The following is a 25,178-nucleotide window of genomic DNA, read 5'->3' as shown; positions in this document are numbered from 1 at the left end:
TCAGATGCGTGCGTCGTCGCGTTCATGTTCGCACGAATTATTGCGTATTTAAACTGTATAATATGCTATTACATTATCAGTATCTAAGGAAAGAAGAAATGAACCTACGTATTCTCTTTCTTCTTATATCGACATTGTGAAAAGCTACGGTAAGTGTATGCGAACAAGAGCTGCATGATGAAAATATTTAATGAGATACTCTCATTGGTCGATAATAGTAAAGAGCGTCTACTTGATGATCTCGAAGGACCTCCCAGTCTTTATGAAGTTATTCTAGAATATACATCAAGTTCTGATTAGAAAATATTGAATACTGAACAAGAGAGAAAAATAGAGGAAGTGAGCACACGGTTCTTTTACCTCCCTGAAATAGCGTCTGTCCTACGTATAAACTGATGTTTTTCCTCGCTTAAAAACGAAAGCGGAGAGAAATAAAGGATTATAACGCGTAAAAGTACAATCGTACGTTAAAGTTAACGCTCACTCTGTGCCGTAATATGGCCAGGCACAACGTGTGTTATAATCTGCAGGACGTATTGGATTATCGCATTAGTAAAAGATGATATTTGTCACTGCCATTATCTTTTAATGCATTTGCATTCTAACAATCTTTGGCTTGATGGATTGTTTTAGTAGTTTCTTATGACAAGTAAAATTGGCAACTAAGTTGATTATATTCTGGCTGAATGAACAATAAGTATAAATACTACACAGTAAATAATTTGCATATGCAGGGTGTCCCAAAATTCGCGCATTTGGAATATAGAATATGATATTATATGGTAAAACAAACAACTATTTCCTCTAGCAAAATTGCGGCCGATAAATAATTTTTGCGTTTATTTGTTAACTTTAACCTGCTCTCCTGCAAAAACTACTTATCGAACGCAATTTTGCTAAAGGAAAAAGTTGTTTTTTCTGCTAAAACAAATAATCTTTGTTTTATTCCAACAGTAAAATTACATTCGATAAATAATTTTGTCGTTTACTCGTATAACTTCAACCTGCTTTCCTGCAAAAACTACTTATCAGACACAATTGTGCAAAAGGAAAAGGTTGTTTGTTTTAGTATAAAGTATCGTGTTCTGTATTCCGAATGCGCGAATTTTAGGATACTTCGTATATTACCCAAAGTTAATTCCATTATTATCTGTTATTAACAGATCTATAATATATTTATTACACAATCAATACATATTTAGATAAATAAATAAATAAAATATTCAATAACCATTACTTGTTATATACAAACATTAGTTTTTTCAAATTTTTGACGAAATGCATGTAAACAAATTTTGTACACATTTTATTTTGCCAAAATGTAAAAAGAATGAGAAAACTAAAATATTATTTTAAAAAAGTAATACAAATAAATAAAAATATGCTTACATAACTATATGTAATAATACTTTATACAATAATACTATATACTTCTCTAAATATACAAACTTTTGTGTCTTACATTTTTTCCATAGCTGGCAGAGTAATCAAATTAATAATTCGTAGAAAATTCTTCGAGATCTTGACGGTGATGGCAGAAGACTGGAACGATTGTACTGGCAGTAACATCAATATACGCGAAACGGCGTGCAAACCTAAATTATTGGGTCGTATCACTAATGCGATGTTCACTCTTCATACGTTAAGTATTATTGGGTATAGTATTGGCGTTCTCTTGGCTGATGACGTCACTAAGAAATCCGAACTACCTTTCCTCTTAAAGGTGGAGCTTCCTGTCAACATAAACACAAAACGCGCGTACAAAATGCTCTTGACCATGCAATTCGTACATCTCATCACGTGCAGCTGTGGAACGGATATATTGAATGCCTTGTTTTTAACTTTGGTAAGTTGCAGCGCTTGCGAAATATACTTCTCATAAGTAATACATATTAATAATTATAAAAATAATTGCTAATCAATATTATTTTAAACAATATTTTTTTCGTTATTTAATGTATTAATTTGATTGATAGACATTATGTACGATTTTTCTAGACTTTACATGTAGGTGGTCAGATGGATATACTACGTTGCTGATTAAATGAGCTTGTGATACGAGGAAATGAAGGATGCGAATCTATCGCGGTTACGACGACCAGAATTATTCGCAAGCATCAAAGAGTCATTAATTTCTCCGAACACATTGAGGATTTATGTACATACATTGCGTTAGTGCAATTTACAACGAACAGTATCCAGATTTGCTCTTTGGGATTTCTCATTGTAACGGCAAGTGAAAACATTAAGTATTACACATAATAATAAATATTACATTTTATAAAATTATAAACGTAAATTTTTATTGCAAAATAAGCTTTTTGCGATTAGTTAGAGTGACGTAGGAATCTATTTATAATTTTGAAACATATTTAATAATTGCTAGTTTAATATTGCAAACAATTGGCCAGTCCCAATGCAACGGAGCACATAGTGCGATCTCTTTTATTTTACACCGTGACGAATCTTGAAGCATTTATATTTTGTTACGCAAGAGAATATATGAAAAACAATGTTAGGCATGAAGAAATAATTATACCAATAATTAATAACGATTATTTTGAGATTGTTAAAAAAGAAATTATAATACATATTAGGGTAATCTCTTTAACGATTTTCAACTTTTTAGAGTAAAGCTGTTGGAAATGCGGCGTACAATTCCGCCTGATATGAAATGAAACCTAAAAACAGCCGCAATTTAATATTCGTGATATTAAGAGCGCAAAAGCAATTGACCTAAGTCCCTTAGATTTTAACTAATGATGAATTTTGAGGTATTCATGTTTTGTTTTACTGCAGAATATTTAAGCCCTAAGGTTAGTATTAACGTCTATAATGTATTATTAATGAATTAAGTGTTAATTTTTCTCTTTGTTTAACTCTCTGGTATATAGAGCAGAGAAATTGGAGACGCTGCATACGATTCCCGTTGGTATCAATGCAGATTTCAAGACAGCTGGATTATTTTATTCTTGATAATGAGATCGCAAAACCAGTTGACGATTACAGTTGGGAAATTTATGGATCTTTCCCTAGAACGATATGTCAGTGTAAGGATACTATCAAAATATTTTTGTACTGTAAAAATTAGAATTCCTTCTTAAATATATAATATGGTAAAAATATATTGTTATGTGTACCATATTATATATTTACAGTCCCACACCTGTTATTTATAATAGTACAGTTCTTACAATAAATTACATTTCACACACATCTTTTACACTACCTGCATTTTTATGTATTAATTTAGTGACAAATGCATAATACTGGTATAGATTGTAAAAGCTTCAGCATCTTACGTATCAGTTATGCTAGCGGTATATTGACAACAAAGCCACGAGTGCTTAACATTAATTCTATGATATAGTAATTTATGATTGTTAAATCTGATTAGTATACATATATAAAGAATATGCCCGTATTGAATAAAAATCGTATTTTGTTGAATCACCGTAAAATTTGTTTTATTATTATTATTCGAATGATTCGCGCAAGTGCTTATAAATGTGCGTGCAAATCAGTAATATGAATTAATTCATAATGTTAATTGTAAAATTGATATTAAATTCTCTTTATTTATCTGAGAAAGATATGTTACAGGTAACTAAGATTCAAAGAACTGTACGATCGAGTAATTCACATATATGATACTTATTTATTTTATTTTATTTCTTTGTGTCTCTCTTATACTTCTATATTTTTAATTTTACCGGGACTTTAGAGCAAGTTTGATTTCGGTGTGCAATCGCCTACAATCCGTGACGTTCCATACGTCACCCTGAATTATTAAAGCAAACACGTTACGTATGCGCAGTAATAATCTTGTGTGAAAAATATTCTTCGACAAGTGGTTTTCTTTCTTCAAAGGTGATTGTTTGTGAGAAGTTAAGACTCTATAACTAAATAATATTTTGTGCACAATTACTTGGCCAATTTCTTTATATTTTCCTCTCGAATGTCTTTTCTGTCTATTAGATCGACTTTTCTAAGATCGCATCTTGCTGGCAAAGGTATATACATCGTATAGATTACTACATATCATTACATATTTATGCAAATTATTCGCGAGTACATCGTCTACACTGAACAAAACGTGAGACGACGATTTCCTTTTTTTTAAATTACTTACAAGAGATTGCTTCTTCGTGCGCACGCAGTGCAATAAAAATATTTAATGAACAACCGTCATTGGTCAATCTCCCAAGAGCTGTTCGCTTCATTAGAAGCGTCGTCGTTCTTAGAATTTTAGTCTTCACGTAAATTTTCTACAACTTACATCAAGCTGTGGAGAACATAATTTCAGCCAGAACACACGTGTTTCTTATACTTTGAGAGTTTTCCTAGATTTTGATGCACTGGCTTCTACACAGCAACTCTAGAAAAAAACAAGAAATTATGAGGAGTAATCGTACGATCAATCGCACAGTAGAACTTATGCTCACCATGTTCGGTGTCTGGCCAGGTATATCATGCGTTATACTCTACAGAGTCTTTTGGATGATTACGCTGTCAATTAGTCAATTCTTCCACTGCTCGTACTTTGTAACGCACTTTCATTTCGACAATCTTTTCGACTTGATGGACTGTCTGAGTAGCTTTTTGGCGCATGTAAAACTAACCGTTAAACTTATTATTTTCTCGTTGAAACAACGGTAAGCGACAATTAATCAATTACATAATTAAAATTTTGTTAACAAAATAACGTGAAAATATGCTGCAATCGTTCTAAAATATCCGGTTGTTTATAGAAAATTCATAGAAATCTTGACAACGATGACGGAAGACTGGACCGATTGCGATAACGATGGCGTTGCGTTATGCGAAACGGCAGGCAAAACGAAACTATCGAGTCGTATTTGTAATGGATTAATTATTCTTCATACAATCGGCGCGTTTTCATATGTCATTGGTATCCTGCTGGCCGATGTCGATGTCACCGATCGAACGGTTGAACTCCCTCTCATGATGAAAATGGAATATCCCTTCGTTATAGACACGCAACGCAAGTACAGTCTGGTATTAGTTACGCAGTTCGTTTTCGTGATGGTGTGCAGTTGGGGAGCTGGTTTATTCAACGCTCTGTTTCTAACTCTGGTAACCTGCACCTACATAAGCAAGTATCATAAGCAAAATATGGTTATATTTGTAATTAATAGCCCACTGTAAATCATTTTCATAAATATTAGGATAAATTCGAGAATAAAATATTCATCAGGTTTAATTCACTCTCGTGCGGTTTATTATGTCACTTTTCATAACAAAATTTTTATTATTTAAAAGTAAAACAAATAATTGTAATCACATGGTTCTAAATGACAGAATCTTTATTAGTAGACTCTACACGTAGGCAGTCAAATAAACATCCTGCTTTGCTGGTTATCGAAACTTGAATCCAAAGACATCGAAAACAAGCATGATTCGTTTGTTACTGTTACGACGAAAATCATTCGAAAGCATCAAAAAGTTATCAATCTTTCGGAGAACGTTGAAAATCTCTATACATACATCGCTTTGCTTCAATTTACATCAAATATAGTAATGATTTGCTCATTAGCATTTCTTATTGTGACTGTGAGTAAAGTTCTTTAAATTTCAAATATAAAAATACACATTCAACCTTAGAATCAATTGCATTAGTTAATTTTTTATACAGTCTTTTATGTTTCATATAAATATTATATTGCATTGTTTAATTTGTTATAAATCACTATTTATAATAAATTGAAATAACTGTCCGTGTGTTTTGAATGCGTTAATTTTCATTCTACATCATTGTAGGCAATCGGCAGTCCCGATTCCACTGAACAAATATTGAGGTCTCTTTTATTTTACGCTCTAACGAATCTCGAAGCGTTTATATTTTGCTTCGCTGGAGAATATCTGAACAATAAGGTTAGCAAAGGAAGATTATTGTGATTGCAATAAAAGGGTAGTATAGATAATCTAGCGTTTTGTGTTATTGATATCAATGTCATGGAGAGAAATACTAAAAGATCTCAATTTTTATTATTTCTATCTTTATAGAGCAAAGCGATCGGAAATGCAGCGTACAATTCTACCTGGTACGATATGAAAACTAAGGACAGTCGTGTTCTATTATTTATAATTTTAAGATCTCAAAGACAATTGAAGCTTACAGCGGGCAAGATGACAGTTCTTTCCTTTGAGTGCTTTACAAATGTAAGATATATGTATCACAATTAAAGAAAAAAAAATTCTTAATTTTTTGATATACAATGACAATTACATATAATATATTTTTGTTATCCATCAGCGAATAATATTATTATTATTCAGAGAGAGATAGAAACTTTTCAGTTGTACTAATTTTTTGTATATGTATAGATGTATCACTTCCTTACATCAAAAGTGAAATAAGTCAACAAATTAAGTTATCCAAAAAGGAAATATTTTTTAACTTGATAGTAAATTATTCACTAATCAAATCATATCGGCAAAAATATATGCATCTAATTGTTCAAACTTTCTATATTAAATTAAATTCTTTATGATAACAGTTGTAATTTTCACAACCATTGAGAATATACGTTTTTGAATTGTAACGGTTTTGACGGTTTTTTTATGAAATTAAGTTAGATCACTTTTAATAAATGAAAGCATAATGTTTACTCAGCTCTTTCATAATAATTCGAAAATTACATTTCTGAGATGTACATGTTTTTAAATAAAACAAAGATACGTCTGATAATAATGCATACATATTTTTCTTCGTCACTGATGATATTCACATTGTTTTAGATTATGAAGGCTTCAGGATCGTATTTATCGGTACTGCTGGCAATGAAATAAATGTCGCCGTTATGTAACTAATTTCTTAAGTGACAGTCGCCTGAATTTACACCAAGCGATCAAACAAAGATCGACGTTTTTAATTAGAAAAATTAGAACATAATGTATATGTACATATAAATATTAATATATACATAGTAAACATTTTATAAATATATATTTGTAGACCAATGCAAAATAATTATTAACTGTATATAAAAAATGGTACACAGAAAGCATGATATTTTTTTCATCATTGTGAGAAAAATGATGTGTTCTCACATAGAGTTACCATTTAGAACACACAACTCCTCAATCTTTTAACATATACTTTCGTATATGAATCATAAATTGTACCATCCTCACAACTATTGTTACTTACGCAGTTTATACATTTGTTGATTTCTTGTAAACATCAGCGCAAACAGATATGTTGCAAATTGCTTTGTGCATTCAAAAATACTTGTACATTAGCACTGCACTTGAGTTTCTTTGCTGCTTTTTTGCTGCTCTGGTGCATGAATTTCAAAACTTTTCCAGAGTGTACGCTGAAGTGCGACTGACCGTCAGATGCGTGCACCGTCGCGTTCATGTTCGCACGAATCATTGCATATTTAAACAGTACAATATGCGATTACATTACCCAATGGAAGGAGAAATAAACCTACGTATTCTCTTTCTCTACTTATATCGATATTGTGAAAAGCTACGGTAAGTGTATGCGAGCGAGGGCTGCATGGTGAAAATATTTAATGAGATACTCTCATTGGTTGATAATAGTAGAGTGCGCCCATTTGATGATCTCGAAGGACCTCCCAGTCTTTATGAAGTTATTCTAGAATATACATCGAGTTTTCATTGGGAAATACTGAGTGGGAAATATTCAATTTAATAAGAGAAAAAAATACAGAAAGAAAGACCACAATTCTTTTACCTCCCTGAAAGAGTGTTTGACCTATGTGTATAAACAGATGTTTTTCCTTGCTTAAAAACGAAAGCGAAGAGAAATAAGGGATTATGATGCGTAAAAGTACAATTAATCGTACGTTAAAGTTAACGCTTACTCTGTGCGGTATATGGCCAGGCACAACGTGTGTTATAATCTGCAGAGCGTATTGGATTATCGCATTAGTAATAGATGATATTTGTCACTGCCGTTATCTTTTAATGCATTTGCATTCTAAAGATATTTTCGACCTGATGGACTGTTTCAGTAGTTTCTTAACACAAATAAAATTGACAACTAAGTTGATTATATTCTGGCTGAATGAACGGTAAGTATAAATGTTACACGATAAATAATTTGCATATATATTACCAGAAGTTAATTCCATAATTTTCTGTCTTTCTATATTTATAACAATTAATATATATTTAGATAATCAAATAAATAAGATATTACTAATCATTATTTGTTATATACAAATATTTGTTTTTCTTAAATTTCTGACAAACAGCGTGTAAAAAATTTTTTTGCACATTTTATTTTGCCAAGACCTAAAAAGAATAGGAAAGTTAAAATATCATTTAAAGAATGTAATGCATAAATAAAATTACGTTTACATAATTATATGTAATGCTACTTAATACAATAGTACTACATACTTTTCTAAATATACAAGCTTTTGTGTCTTACATTTCTCTCATAGCCAGCAGAGTAATCAAATTAATAATTCGTAGAAAATTGTTTGAGATCTTGACAATGATGGCAGAAGACTGGAATGATTGCACTGGCAATAATATCAATATACGCGAAACGGCGTGTAAAGCTAAATTATCGGATCGTATCGCTAATACGATATTCATTCTTCATACGTTAAGTGTTCTTGCGTATAGTATTGGCATTCTCTTGGCTGATGTCGACGTCACCGAGCATTCCGAACTACCTCTCCTCTTCAAGGTGGAGCTTCCTGTCAACATAAACACAAAACGCGCATATAAAATGCTCTTGACCATGCAATTCGTACATATCATCATGTGTGCCTGAGGAATGGGTATAATGAATGCCTTGCTCTTAAGTTTGGTAAGTTGCAGTGCTGTCGAAATATACTTCTCATAAGTAATACATATTAATAATTATAAAAATAATTGCTAATCAATATTGTCTTAAACAACATTTTTTTCGTTATTTAATGTATTAATTTGATTGATAGACACAATGTATGATTTTTATTTCTAGACTTTACATGTGGGTGGTCAGATGGATATTCTACGTTGCTGGTTAAATGAACTTGTGATACGAGGAAATGAAGGATGCGAGTCTGTCGCGGTCACGACGACCAAAATTATTCGTAAGCATCAAAGAATCATTAATTTTTCGGAATACATTGAGGATTTATATACATACATCGCGTTAGTGCAATTTACAATGAACAGTGTCCTGATTTGCTCTTTGGGATTTCTCATTGTAACGGCGAGTAAAAACATTAAGTATTAACATAATAATAAATATTATATTTTATAAAATTAAACGTAAATTTTTATTACAATATAAGCTCTTTGCGATTAGTTAGAGAGACGTAGATATCTATTCATAATTTTGGAACATATTTAATAATTGCTACTTTAATATTGCAGGCTATTGGCAGTCCCGATGCAACGGAGCACATAGTGCGATCTCTTTTGTTTTACACCGTGACGAATCTCGAAGCATTTATATTTTGTTACGCAGGAGAATATATGAAAAACAAGGTTAGGAATAAGGAAATAATTGTGACAATAATCAATAATTATTTTAAGATTGTTCAAAAAGAAATTATAATATTAGGACAATTTCTTTTAACGATTTTCACCTTTTTAGAGTAAAGCTGTCGGAAATGCGGCGTACAATTCCGCCTGGTACGAAATGAAACCTAAAAATAGCCGTACTTTAATATTCGTGATATTAAGAGCGCAAAAGCAATTGACACTTACAGTTGGAAAAATAATGGATCTCTCCTTAGAATCTTTTACTAGTGTAAGTCTTATACGTAGCACACAAAATAATTTTGAACAATAATTGTATACATAGGGTCAACCGGAGTAATGACGAAAAATCGCAAAGTTGGAATTCAACAACATTTTCTTAAGTTTTATTATTTGTATTTAATTCTTGTTCAAATAATTATTTTAAAGGTTCTGTTATTAATAGGACGATATTAGTAACCGAAATTATTTCTTGTTTACGTATAAAAATTTACGTATAATAAATTTTTTAATCCCCTTCAAAAATCACTTATTACCTTATATCATGGGGTAATATATGTATAACGATCTAAGGGATGATTGTGACAATGACAATTATTGAGATATAAATCAAATCTATTTACAAGGAATGAATAAAATAGCATTAATAGTAATTTTAAAATGCAAACAGTATTCATTTTTATTATTAAAATATGTATTATCAACACACAAAAATGAACATGTCTTTTTAACATTTATCATCTTTTCGTTTTTTATATATAGGTTAGCAAAGATATATGAATGTTTCTCTTATCACAAATAAAACTTTCCCTTCGGAATATAGTTTCGTGGTATGATCTGTATAATAATTAAGTATTTGTGCTAACAAACCTTATAATACGTCACAAAATTATTTATTTTATGCAAGATTGAAAGTTAAAGACAAAATGACATTGAGAGTTCAGAAAAAATAACAAAAAAATGTTTAAAGTTTGTTTTCTTGTTTATAACCTCAAAATTGTTACAAATTATTGACATACAATTAATATTCATTTGATAATATTAACAGATTGCGCATGTATATTGTTGTACAAATGTAGTGTTATTGTTCAAAGTATGATGTTTGAATTGTACTTACGTAAAATTATTAATAAATGCACAGTCGTCAATATTTTGGCGTCACATTCATGAAAACGATTACGCTATTACTTAACGCAATCGCGCGCGAAGTATCACCGTTTTCTCGATACTTATCGTCAAAATTACCCCGTACATTGAATTAGAGTAAAGTAATTGTCATGTTCAATTGTATGCCTATACTATTAATTGTACTATTATCTTGACATAACGTTAATTTAGAATCATTGTAATCTTAAAGTAATTAATATTTAAAATTATTTCATTTGGGGAAAAGAATTGACTTTAAATAGATATTCGCAAATTTTGATAACCTAACTTTTTTACAACGCTCCACGGATTCGATAATTATAATAAAATGAAATTTTTTACTTAGGAAAACTTGAGTCAAACATCTTTGAACATAAAATAATATAAAATATAAAGTTTTTTTTATTTTAACGCATAAACCTATAATAAGCATCGTCGCAATTACCTCGCCATCACAGCTATCTCGGTTAACCCTATATTAGTATAAAATAATTTTATATAAAATTTACTTTTCGTCTAAATTTTTTTTGCCAATCCATTAAGTTTGTACATTTTTTTTACCAGTACTTAAGACGTATTTTTCTTGGTAACAAAATCATAATCTTCTAAAATATTAATTTCCAATTCATATTTTATGGCTAACAAAAAGTTCATATTTTATTATAGATCATGAAAGCATCAGGATCATATTTATCAGTACTGCTGGCTATGCAATAAACATGTCGCATACTTGAAGATTTTTATATAATAGTCGTGAAGCGATATATCGTATAAATATAAATATATCTTCACTAGTGATAGAGATGCATATAGTACAACATATATTTTCGTAGCCTAAATAGTAGTATAATTTGGAATATTTTAAAACGTAGTAATCTCTACAGAAGATTATAAAATAAATCATTTTTTAAATGTTATCAAGTATATTAAACTCTATTTCCTAAGAATTGTAAAATAATCATGTTATATTATATTATATTATGTCGATATTTTAAGTCAATATATGTTTAGTCAATAATCAAAATTAAATTAATGAAAAATATAGCAATCTGATATGACTGTGTGACTTGTGTGTCCATGTCCAGTTTTACACACATTTCCATTTTTAGAGAAAATATTTAAAAAGATAATATTAAATAATTACATATATATATATACATTTCTCGTTATAAAAGAATAACGCTAAAATTATTTTAAAAAATATAATGTAGCAGGTTTTAATCTCAAAGACAATTGAAGTTTATGGCAGGCAAGATGACAGTCCTTTCCTTTGAGTGCTTTACAAATGTAAGACATATATAGGTATAATAATTGAAGAAATAACATATCTTGACTTTTTATATACAATATCATAGTTATCCATATTTTTGTTATCTATTAGCGAATAATATTATTATTGTCCAGAAAAAGATAAAAACTTTTTTGTTATATAAACATCTTATATGTATAGACTTATTGCTTTCTTACTTCAAAAGTAATAACTCGATAAATTAAAATTTTCAACAAAAAAATATTTTTTAAATTAACAGAAAATTATTAGGTAACTAATAATCAAACTAGTAATCAAATCAATTATATCGGCAAAAAGAGTATATATTCTTAACTGTTCAATTTTTTTTTGTATTCAATTAGATTTAATATAATTTGTTACTGTTGTAATTTTCACAACCTTTAAAAATTCACCCTTTTTAAATTGTGACAATTTTCATGATTATTTAAATGAAGTCAAGTTAGATTACATTTAATAAATAATAGCGTAATATTTACTGAACTCATTCATAATAATCCGAAAATCACATTTCTGAGTTATGTCACTTCTGAAATACAACGACGATATGTCTGGTAATAATGCATATATATTTTTCTTTATCACTGATAGTATTAACATTGTTATAGATTATGAAGGCTTCGAGATCGTATTTATCGGTACTATAATTGGCAATGAAATAAACCAGGCATTAATACCCATTGTGTAACTAATTTCTTAAGTGACAGTCGCCTGAAGTAACAAATCAAGTGATCAAATAAAGATCGACTTTTTTAATTAGAAAATTAAAACATAATCTAACATGTACATATAAATATACATAATATAAATATATACATAGTAAATATTTTCGTAATATATACCTTTATACCAACGTATAAAATTATTAACTGTATATAGAAAACTGTAACACAGAAATCGTGATATTTCCTTCATTAGTTTGAGAAAAATTATGTGTTCTTACTATGGTTTCTATTTGGGACACATAACTCCTCAGTTCTTCAAACGTACCTTCGTATTTGAAACATTATATTGTATCATTCTCACACCTATTGTTACTTATGCATTCTATGCACTTGTTGATTTCTTGTAAAACATCAGTGCACACAGATACGCTGCAAATTGCTTTGTACATTCGAAAATACTTATATATTAGCACTGCACTTGGGTTTCTTTGCTGCTTTTCTGCTGCTTTGGTGTATGAATTTCAAAACTTTTCCGCAGTGTGCGCTGAAGTGCGACTGACCGTCAGATGCGTGCGTCGTCGCGTTCATGTTCGTATGAATCATTACATATTTGAACTGGATAATATGCTATTACATTACCAGCACCCAAGGGAAGGAGAAATCACCCTACTATTCTCTCTCTTCTTATATCGATGTTGTGAAAAGCTACGGTAAGTGTATCGAGTAAGGGCTGCATGTGGTATGATAAAAATATTTAATGAGATATTCTTATTGGCCGATCAAGGTAGAGAGCGCCCATTGATGATCTCGTAGGACCTTCCAGTCTTTATGAAGTTATTCTAGAATATACATCGAGTTCTCATTGGAAAATACTGAGTGAAAAATATTTAATATTGAACAAGAAAAAAAATAGTGGAAGAGAGAACGCAGTTCTTTTACCCCTCGGAAAGAGCATCTGTCCTACGTATAAACTGATGTTTTTCCTCGCCTAAAAACGAAAGCGAAAAGAAATAAGGAATTATGACGCGTAAAAGCACAATTAATCGTACGTTAAAATTAATGCTTACTCTGTGCGGTGTATGGCCAGGCACAACGTGTGTTATAATCTGCAGGGCGTATTGGATTATCGCATTAACAATAGATGAAATTTGTCACTGCCGTTATCTTTTAATTCATTTGCATTCTAAAGACATTTTCGACCTGATGGACTGTTTCAGTAGTTTCCTAACGCAAGTAAAATTTTCAATTAAACTGATTATATTCTGGCTGAATGAACGGTAAGTACAATGCTACAGTAAATAATTAGCATATGTGTTACCTAAAGTTATTTCCATTATTTTCTGTCATTACTTTCTATATTTAGTACAATTAATATATATTTAGATAAACAAATAAATAAAATATTTAATAATCATTATTTGTTATACGCAAATATTTGTTTTTTTAAATTTTTGACAATAAGTGTGTAAAAAATGTTTGTACCCATTTTATTTTGCCAAAATGTAAATAAGAACGGAAAGTTAAAGTATCACTTAAAGAAAATAATACATAAATAAAAATACGTTTGATATATTAAAAAAAATTATTTAATATTTATAAAAATACTTTATACAGTATACTTCTCTAAATACACAGGCTTCTGTGTCTTACATTTCTCCCATAGCCGAATAATCAAGTTAATAATTCGTAGAAAATTCTTTGAAATCTTGACGATAATGGCAGAGGACTGGAACGATTGCGCTAGCAGTAATATCAATATGCGCGAAACAGCTTGCAAAGCTAAATTAGCAGATCGTATCACTAATGCAATGTTCACTCTTCATACGTTAACTATTGTTGCGTATAGTATTGGCGTTCTCTTGGCTGACGTCGACGTCACCGAGCAATCCGAACTACCTCTTCTCTTAAAGGTAGAGCTTCCTGTCAACATAAACACAAAACGCATGTATAAAATGCTTCTGACTATGCAATTTGTGCATCTCATCATGTCCGGCTGCGGAACAGGTCTATTGAATGCTTTGCTCTTAACTTTGGTAAGTAAGTTGCAACGCGTGCGAAATATACATGTCATAAATAATACATAATGGTAATTATAAAAATAATTGCAATATTGTCTTTTAACGGTTTTTTGGCTATTTAATGCATTAATTTGATTGATAGACATAATATATGATTTTTCTTTCTAGACTTTACATGTAGGTGGTCAGATGGATATTTTGCGATGCTGGTTAAGTGAACTTGTACCACGAAAAAATGAAGGATCCGAGACTGTCGCCGTCACGACAAATAGAATTATTCGCAAGCATCAAAGAATCATTAATTTTTCGGAATATATTGAGGATTTATATACATACATCGCGTTAGTGCAATTTACATCGAACACTGTGCTGATTTGCTCTTTGGGATTTCTTATTGTAACGGCGAGTGAAAACATTAAGTATTACACATAATAATGACTACTGCATTTTATAAAATTAAACGTTAATTTTTGTTGCAAAATCAATTTTTTGCTACTCGTTAGGATAACGCAGAAGGTACTATTTATAATTTTGGAATGCATTTAATAATTGCTACTTTAATAATGCAGGCAATTGGCAGTCCCGATGCAACGGAGCACATAGTGCGATCTCTTTTGTTTTACACCGTGACGAATCTCGAAGCATTTATATTTTGTTACGCAGGAGAATATATAAAAAACAAGGTTAGAGATGAGAAAATAATTATAAAAATAATTATTATTTTGAGACTGTTGAAAGAAGAAATTTTAATACATATTATGGCAACCTCTTTTAACAATTTCCAACTTTCTTCAGAGTAAAGCTATCGGAAATGCGGCGTACAATTCCGCCTGGTATGAAATGAAGCCTAAAAACAGCCGTAATTTAATATTCGTGATATTAAGAGCTCAAAAGCAATTGACACTTACGGTTGGAAAAATAATGGATCTCTCCTTAGAATCATTTACAAGTGTAAGACTCATACGTAGCACACAAAATAATTTTGGACAATAATTATATACGTAATATTTGTATCAAAATACTTTCTATATAAAATTTACTTTTTGTCTACCTAATTTTTTTTCTGCCAATCCATTAAGTTTGTAAATTTTTTATAGCAATATTTAAAACGTTTCTTGGTGACAAAATCATAATCTTCTGAAATATTAATTTCTAATACAAAAAGATCATACTTTATTATAGATTATGAAAGCATCAGGATCATATTTGTCAGTATTGCTGGCTATGCAATAATCACGTCACATATTTGAAGATTTGTATATAGTAGTCGTGAAGTATATATCATAAATATATTTCACTAGTGATGCGTATAGTACAATATATATTTTCATGGCCTAAATAGTAGTATAATTTAGATACTTTAAAATCGTAGTAATCTACAAAAGAATTTAAAATAAGTCATTTTTTTAATGTTATGAGAGTACCTTAGATTTCTATTTCCTAAGAATTGTAAGATAATTATATTATATTATGTCATATCGTTAATATTTTTAGTCAATAATCAAAATCGAATTAATGAAAAATACGGTGATCTGATGTGACTTTTGTGTCTTCCATATCCAGTTTTACACACATTTACATTTTTAAAGAAAATATTAAATAAAATAATAAAATAATTAGATATACATACACTTCTCGTTATAAAAAGATAAAATTATTTACACTAAAATTATTTACAAAAGATATAATGTAGCGAGTTGACGACATTATATCATTTAATCCGTTTGAATATTTATTTGTGTAAATTCTGATTGATATATATGTGATATATTATTTCACATACCTTTTCAGATACAAATCAATGCATTTGTTAATCTTAATTGTATTTTATCCATACCTACGTTTCTATAATACAAAATCACTTTTAGCTATTTTATGCAAATTAATGTAACATTTTGTAGTATTGCATATAGTTGCCTGTTTATTCACCCTTTAGAGATTAGGACTTTTCTAAAACATCGTGGTCACGATTGATCATCGGACATATACATCGTATCTACGTCCGCACGTATCGTTACATATTTAAAGTGAACAATTTACGATTGTAGTACAAACGCACAAGATAGAGGGGAAAAAAACCTCACGTATCTTTCCGTTTCTTACATTGAATAAATGAAAAACCACAATAAAATGTATTCGCAGTCTATGCACTCGGCACGATGAAAATATTTAATGAGTAACTCCAATTACGATCAATTGCTGATGGTTGAATCTATTTCTTTGAAACTTCCAGTTTTCTTCATGCATGCATTCTACAATACGTAGAAGCGCATGCGTTTGATCTCAGAATATATTTCTTTTATCTACCTGAGGTTTTTTGTTCTATTGTACGCACCTTGATGAATTCGCTGTGCACAACGGAGAATAAAAAGAAATAAGAAATTATGACTCGTAAAAGTACGCTTAACCGCACGTTGAAATTTATGCTCGCTTTGTGTGGTATTTGGCCGGGCCCATCGTATGTTCTACCTTGTAGAATACTTTGGATCGTTTCATTGACAGTTACCCTATTCTGTCACTACCGTTATTTTCTGACACATGTACATTCTGCCGAAATATTAGATTTAATGGATTGTCTGTCCAGTTTCCTAGCATATTCCAAAATTATTATTAAGTTTCTTGTGTTTTGGTTAAATGAGCGGTAAGTAATATTATTTAATTTGTATACAATGTCAAAAGCATTAGATAAAAATATTACAATCAATGTCATTATAATTATTCATGTCAAAGCTTTAGCGAAAGATATATATTGTTATTTCAAAATTACAATCTTACAGAAAATTTATTTATACAATAGCTTTCTCTTTAAAAGTAAAATTGCAAATAATATTATTATGTAATCACCAAACATTCTTTTTAAAACATTATATGTGCATTTCATAATAATTCGACCAGCTCCAGGTAAGAAAATATTATAAAGCGCTCTAATTAAAAAATATAGTTCCAATATTTTTTCTTTATATAATATCAATATATAATTATATTCATTGTATTAATAATTTATAAACAAAAATTGTTGGTGAATAAAAATAACAAATCTTTATTTGTTAATTATTTGATCATTTAAGTGTCTAGACATTTACATGACGATAATTAAGATTATCTTGAGATAGTACGATTAATAAAAGCAATTATTTACAGAAAATTCGATGAAATTTTGACAGTGATGGCAGAAGATTGGAATGATTGCGCTAATAGTGACATTAGCATACGTGAGACAACACGCAAGGCGAAAATATCGGATCGTATTACAAACGCGATCATCACCCTTCATACGACGACAGTTGTTGCATATTGCATTGGTATCATCTTAGCTGATGTCGATGTCACTGACACTACGAAAGAATTACCTTTAGTCAATAAGATAGAAATTCCTTTCGACATAAACACTCAATTTAGGTACAGAACTGTTTTAATCACGGAATTTTTACTTATGATTCTTTGCGGATGGGCGGCTGGTATAACAAACTCTTTATTATTAACACTGGTAAGTTAAAAATTTTTTATCCATGCAAATTGTATCTAATTAAAATTATAATACGCGTTTAAATTCCAACGTAAAAGATGCAAAAATTAAAATAGCTTATGAAAAATTGTATTTGTGTTTGTTTTGACGATATTATTTAATCATTGTGCGTTTATTTAATTGTTTGAGGGGAAAAAATAAGTAATGATTCACCCAAAAAATCAACTCTCATTAAACAATTTGTATTTTCCGACGCATTTTTAAATAATTACATGTCCTTGTTCAGCCGGTTGTAAGACACGCAATCGATCGCTAACAGCATTGCGCACGTCTGACAATACTAGCCTACATTTTTGCTTCCTTTGCTGTTCTTTTTTTACAGAAATATAATCAAAGAACATAAACTGTCAGACGTCACGTGTAACCGGACACACAACTCCTTAAAACCATGTTGGAGAACAGAAAGTTGATTTTCCTGAATAAAAATTGATTTTTTTTATATAAGATCCTCTAAATTTTGTGCTAGAGGTCCTAAAACATTCTATATACATTTTTTTTATTTTGTGTGTGTGTGTACTTAAGTTATTTACTTTAGTTATTTTTATTTTTAGATTCTTACTTTTTATTTTCAGATCTTACATACGGCTGGCCAAATCGAGATTATGCGTCACTGGCTGATGCAGCTTGTGCCTCGTAAGAATGAAGATAAACATAAATCAGTAGCTGCGACTACAAGTAAAATTATTCAAAAACACCAAAAAATCATCAGTTTTTCAAGAAACATTGAAATACTTTATTCGTATATTGCGTTGCTTCAGTTTGTGTCAAACACGATAATGATATGTTCTTTAGGTTTTGTCATCGTAACAGTGAGTAATACCATTAAATACAAAACTATTGTCATTCTTCTAATTGTAATTGGACAATAATATAACATTGTTCAATAATAATTTATTTTTTATATTGCATAATATTATTTATATTGTATATTTATACATTTCATTTTCTTTGTTTAATTTATATTTTATATTATATTGTAGATTTGTGTTTTTAATAACTTCTCGTATATTATTTTTGCAATTTTTCAGGCAATCGGAAGCCCCAACGCGGTAGAACAAATAATGAAATCGATTCTATTCTACACTATAACAAATCTCGAAGCATTTATATTTTGTTATGCTGGAGAATATTTGAATAACAAGGTTAGTAACAAAATGATATTTATAACAATGATAAAAGTACATAATTATTTTCTTTATCTCGCAAAATATTGTAAAGAATACTATAAATATTAAAAATTTTATTATTTCTATTTTCATAGAGTAAAGAAATTGGGGTCGCGGCATACAATTGTGAATGGTACGATTTAAAATCTACAGAAAGTCGAATCTTGTTATTTATCATATTGAGATCGCAAAAACAATTGACACTCACGGTAGGAAAGATGATGGATCTGTCTTTGCAAGCTTTTACAAGCGTAAGATTTATATGAAATCTTTTTATCTTTAAACACGAAAAGAAAGATGCATGACAAAGAAGCATATATGTACTTGCTTATTATATAGAGACTTATAATATTAGAATATATTTATTCTAAATAAAAATATCAATTTCCAAAACAAAAGTGGCAACATTGTTTTAGATCATGAATGCTTCGGGTTCATATTTGTCAATGCTGTTGGCAATGCAATGAACGGAGAGGGGGTCAACAACTTTTAAGTAATTATAGAAAATATAAATTATTTCTAATTCACTAGTTATAAAAACGCACATTGTAATACAACATATTTTTTCAAATATAATACAAAATAATCGTAAAGCTTCTTATTTTTTTTGTTTTATCGGTACATCTACAGTTAAGAAATACCGTAAACACTGTTTACTATACGTAAAGAATAAAATTTATTATTTGCTTGAATTCTAATAAGTAAAATAATGTAAAGTTCCGTAGCGTCGCACTTTATAATTTTTATTCCTGTCGATTTTTTCCTCTCTCTATAGATTTTAGAACTTTCCTGAGAAGTCATTGGTCACGATTGGCCATCAGGTATTATTGTCAAATCTGCCTACGCATAAATTTTTAATTTAATTTAATTTAGTTTATTGCCAAGCTGAAAAAAATTCTATGAAAAAAACTACATATTAACAGAGTAATAGACATAAACATAAAAGATGAATCATTGCATATTTAAAACAAACAATTCGCGGTATACTATTAGTAGTATTAGTGCTCAAGAGAGGGAGAAATGATCCTTCTTTTCTTCTCCTCTCATCCAACGAAATTCACGAAAAACAATAACGAATATATTATACATACACCAAAGTAACAATACGTTTTAATATACTTGTAAGATTTATCTAAAAACATTTTATCTCGACATTAAAACAATATATATTTTATACTTATATATAATTTATAATAAATTTTAAGTAATTAATAAGATATATTTTGTTTATTTTTGATTAACTATAAATTGTCACTTTTATATATGTAATTTGTTATACGTGCCAGACATTATAATTACGTATATTCTATCTTTTTGCGCAATTACGAATAGGTTTGATTTATTTAGATTGTGATGAATTTTTCACACATATTTTCACATTCCTGATTAGAAATCCGTGTAATATTTGTAATATTACTATCATATTGCTAAAACATGAATATTGCTAATAACATATAAATTATTTTAAATACTTTTTATATACAAATAACATTTTGTTCACGTTGGAGTTCTCTTTCCTTCCAATTTTTAGTCTCTAGATTTCAAAATTTTCCTGAAAGTCCGCAGACTGACTGACTATAGACTATGCATAGTCAATTTATCTATCTCCGTACGAATCATTGCATATTTAAAGTAGACAATTTACAGTTATATTATCGATAGTAAGGGAAAAGTGACTCTTTATTTTTTTCTTTTGTCTTGCAACAAATTTGAGAAAAAAATACGATAAATATACTTGCGATCTGTGCTGGCAGTATGATAAAAATATTTAATGAATACATTTTATTGATCAGTTGCGTTGAGGGATATAGCTGTTTAATGATGTTTTAGATTTTTCTTTCTATCTCTTAGTCTCGGGAAGATATTCTGTGATGTATAATTTCCATCACAATATAAACTACACAGTCCATTAAATTTCACAGTCCATCAAAGATACATAGATATACATTTGGTTGAAGCATATTTCTTTTGCCTTACCGAAGATTTTCATTCTGTTATCTGTCATATATTTTGACAAACTTATTCATACAGGGCAAGAATAAAAAGAGCTATACGGAAAGAACGGTATTGAAGTATGTAAAAATTTAGCTCAATACACATCTAAAAATAATTTTGTCAAACTGTCAAAATAATTATGTAAAATATCGAAGCTTGTTGTCAGAATGTCGAAGTTGCTTTGCAGTATTGTTCATTATATACGAGTTTGCTACATAATTATTTCGATGGTCTAACAAAATTATTTTTAGATTTGTATATATCTAGCTAAATTTTTTAATGTTTTAGCAAAATTGTTTTTTTCGTATAGAAAATTATGGATCATCAGAATCCGCTTAATCGCACGGCAAAATTTATACTCACTTTGAGCGGTGTTTGGCCAGGTGCATCATGTGTTTTATTTTCGAGAACGTTATTCATCGTTTCAGTGATAATTATTCAATACTGTCACTACCGTTATTTTATGATACATATGCATTCGTCCACACTTTGGGAAATCATGGACATCCTGCCTGTCGTTATGGCACATTACAAAATGCTTTTTAAGTGCCTTGTGTTTTGGTTGAATCAGCGGTAAGTAACATATGTATGCAAAATTGAAAAAAAAATTTATAAAAGTATTCCATCAAATTTTGCTGATTGGAATACATGAGAGGTTGGTTTACATATATTACATTCAGGAATAATAAATATCTCAAACATGGTCACAGCACGAAAATTAAGATTGCTTTAAGATCGACAATATGATCGGCGAACACCACCATTCATAGAAAATTCATCGAAGTCTTGACAATAATGCAAGAGGATTGGAGTGATTGCGCTAATAACGATATCAGCTTGCGTGAGACAGCAAGCAAGGCGAAAACATCGGAACGTATTACAAACTTAATTCTCATTCTTCATACAATGACAGTTTCTGGCCATGGTATCGGTGTCATCCTGGCCAATGTCGACGTCACCGATAACACAACCACGGAATTACGCTTCTTCACTAAAATAGAAGTTCCCTTTGACATAAATACGCAACGCACATATAGATGTATTTTAATAACAGAATTCTTTTTCTTGATGATGTGGTCCTGGTCGTCTGGTGCAATGAATTCTTTGTTGATAATTCTAGTAAGTTGTGGATGTGCAAATGATATTCAAGATCGCGAAAATATAACTTAAACAATTTTTCAATTTTTAAATTTGTAACTACATTGTATTTACCATTTAAAAGCTTGATGCACATGACAGATACAAAAATTGTAATAAACTATGTTATCTAAATAACTATTTCCGTGGATTTTGATAATATTATTCTGTACAATGTCCATTTTTGCAGTTTGAACAACTAGTACGGATTTTGATTAATTCCATAGGCAATGGGATCTTTATTTTCAGACCTTTCATACAGCTGGCCAAATCGATATTGTGCGTTACTGGTTAACGCATCTTGTATTCTCCAAAGATGAAAGCAAAGATGAATCAGTCTCCATCGCAACAACTAAAATTATTTATAAGCATAAAAAGATTATACGTTTATCGGAATATATCGAAAGTCTTTTTACGTATATTGCGCTGGTGCTATTTGTGTCAAACACGATAATGATTTGTTTGCTAGCATTCCTTGTCGTAACGGTAAGTAAAATTATTAAATATAAACTTATAGTGTTTCAGAATATATATAATTGCAAATAATATAACATTAAATATTAACATACTTATTAAAATTTAAATTTATTTTCTACAAATTAAAGTTAATAAAAAGAACATTCAGCCCCGCTCAAGATGTTTTCTGCGAATATTATATATTTCAAATCTTACATTACAAAAATTCGAATAATAGACGTTTCGGTCTATATCAGACCATCTTCAGTATACAATATAAAAATTTCGCAGTCATATGATTAAAATCTACTATTATCTATCAATTTATTAAAAGAATTGTATAATTAGATTGACAAAGTTAAAAATTCCCCAAACCAATTGATCATTCATAATTCTTCGTCAAACTCTTACAATAAACCACCAAATCAATTAAAATAGCGATAATTTTTGTTCTAATTGCGATTTGCGCATATGTATACTGTCAATCAACTATTTACTTCTATTCGTTATAATACATGGAATTCATCTTATTAAAAGAATTTCATGTATTATAACGAATAGAAGTAAATAGTTGATTGACAGCATACATAAGCGCAAATCGCAATTAGAACAAAAATTATCGCAATTTGAATTGATTTGGTGGTTTATTGTAATAGTATGACAAAGAATTATGGATGGTCAGTTGGTTTGGGGAATTTTTAACTTTGTCAATCTAATTATATAATTATTTTAATAAATTGACAGATAATAATTGATTTGTAATCATATGACGGCGAAATTTATATATTGTATACTGAAGATGGTCTGATATAGACCGAAACGTTTATTATTTGTATTTTTTGTAATGTAAGATTTGAAATATATAATATTCGCAGAAAACATCTTGCGCGTGGCTGAATGCTCTTTTTATTAACTTTAATTTGTGTGAATTGTGAGCCACTATTGAATTGACCATTTTAAATTTATTTTATTTATTTAAGATTTTATACATTTATTAATTAATTACATTTAATTACATTATTAATTAATTACAATTAATTACATTATTAATTACATTAATTTAATAAAATATATGTTGTAATAAAACGTAATAATTAAATATATTATTACAAATTTAATAATACATTTGTATATTATTAGTGTTATATTTGTTTATATTTAATAATTTTTCTCATACCACATTGTTGCACAATATCACAGGCAATCGGCAGCTCCAACGCGTCGGAGCAATTAGTGAAATCCTTTTTATTTTACTTTATAACGAACCTCGAAGCATATATGTTTTGCTATGCTGGAGAATATTTGAAAAACAAGGTTAGCAATAAAATGTATTCAAGAAATATTAATATTTACCATAGAATGTGAATAAATAATAATATATTGTACTTAATTAAAAAAACTGTTATAAAAAGTACTAAAACATTAAAAATTTTTCTATTATTTCCATTTTTATAGAGTAGAGAAATTGGATTTGCGGCATACAGTTCTGCATGGTACGATATGAAATCTAAAGATAATCGTGTCCTGTTATTTGTTATACTAAGATCACAAAAGCCACTGACGCTTACAGCTGGAAGGATGATGGAACTATCCTTACAATCTTTTACAAGTGTAAGATTTATATTTATAGATAAAAATTTCGTCTTTTTGCGATAAAAAGTATTTTTTAATATTAAAAACAAAATATTATCTAATACCAAAATACAATATTCTTCTAGATTATGAATGCTTCGGGATCATATTTATCGGTATTATTGGCAATGCAATAAATTAGAGTGCCGATTTTTTTTTTAACAAAAAAGTGTTATGATTCCAGTAAAAAGACATTAAAGATGTCATTTTAACGTCAAAATAATGACATTATAATAAGTAACATTAGCTTACTACCTGGGGAATTATTTGTATATTAGTAATTCTAGGAAATCACATTGTAATATAGTATATTTCCCGAAACATAAATTTAGTACAATAATCTAATTCGTGTCTTTTCTTAAATTACAATACATCATATAGCCGTAGTTAGATTTTATATTAATTAAAAATCACGGATTTATACAATCCTTGTACAATTTAGAGATAAGATATTTTATTATCCTCTGCGAAAGATTTTCCATTTGGACGTTAAATATATATTAAATATAATAACAATATGCACACACCAATATTATTTTAATTTAATAGAAAAAAATTTTTTTGATTGAGATTTATCTGTATTGCACAAAAATTTGTCATATAGTAGAGAAAAATAATTAGAATTATATGTAACTTTATACAAAAGCCAATGTAATTATGTTTCAAGAATCA

At 29.3% G+C, this 25,178-nt stretch overlaps 3 protein-coding genes and 1 pseudogene across 3 annotated transcripts; all 4 read left to right on the top strand.

The window, feature by feature from the left end:
* Positions 1–497: 497 nt before the first annotated feature.
* LOC108762340 (odorant receptor 13a-like) lies at positions 498–3,329 on the top strand (annotated as a pseudogene).
* A 1,069-nt stretch (positions 3,330–4,398) lies between these two features.
* Positions 4,399–6,813, top strand: LOC108762339 (odorant receptor 4-like). Its single transcript, XM_018509297.1, has 6 exons — positions 4,399–4,655; positions 4,752–5,097; positions 5,338–5,574; positions 5,782–5,895; positions 6,028–6,183; positions 6,763–6,813. The coding sequence occupies exons 1-6, from the start codon at positions 4,399–4,401 to the stop codon at positions 6,811–6,813; spliced, it is 1,161 nt and encodes a 386-aa protein (XP_018364799.1).
* Positions 6,814–7,809: 996 nt separating this feature from the next.
* Positions 7,810–15,587, top strand: LOC108762338 (uncharacterized). Its single transcript, XM_018509296.1, is given in 9 exon segments — positions 7,810–8,066; positions 8,473–8,815; positions 8,972–9,205; positions 9,370–9,483; positions 9,593–9,776; positions 13,592–13,853; positions 14,267–14,609; positions 15,164–15,277; positions 15,390–15,587. Coding segments are annotated over 9 exon segments (2,049 nt in total).
* Positions 15,588–16,978: 1,391 nt separating this feature from the next.
* LOC108762407 (uncharacterized) lies at positions 16,979–24,643 on the top strand. Its single transcript, XM_018509390.1, is given in 10 exon segments — positions 16,979–17,235; positions 17,736–18,081; positions 18,693–18,929; positions 19,149–19,262; positions 19,382–19,585; positions 21,592–21,854; positions 22,052–22,400; positions 24,075–24,188; positions 24,330–24,485; positions 24,593–24,643. Coding segments are annotated over 10 exon segments (2,091 nt in total).
* Positions 24,644–25,178: the final 535 nt, after the last annotated feature.

Source organism: Trachymyrmex cornetzi, unplaced genomic scaffold (genome assembly GCF_001594075.2).
Source record: "Trachymyrmex cornetzi isolate Tcor2-1 unplaced genomic scaffold, Tcor1.1 scaffold299, whole genome shotgun sequence".
NCBI lineage: Eukaryota > Metazoa > Arthropoda > Insecta > Hymenoptera > Formicidae > Trachymyrmex > Trachymyrmex cornetzi.
Note: the sequence above shows the minus strand (reverse complement) of the source record. Positions and strands in the feature narration are given on the sequence as shown.

Coding starts and splice junctions, on each gene's coding strand:
- LOC108762339 (XM_018509297.1), top strand. CDS start 4,399: ATGAGGAGTAATCGTACGATCAATCGCACAGTAGAACTTATGCTCACC. Junction 5,098..5,337: donor ACGCTCTGTTTCTAACTCTG/GTAACCTGCACC, acceptor CTTTATTAGTAG/ACTCTACACGTAGGCAGTCA. Junction 5,575..5,781: donor TAGCATTTCTTATTGTGACT/GTGAGTAAAGTT, acceptor ACATCATTGTAG/GCAATCGGCAGTCCCGATTC.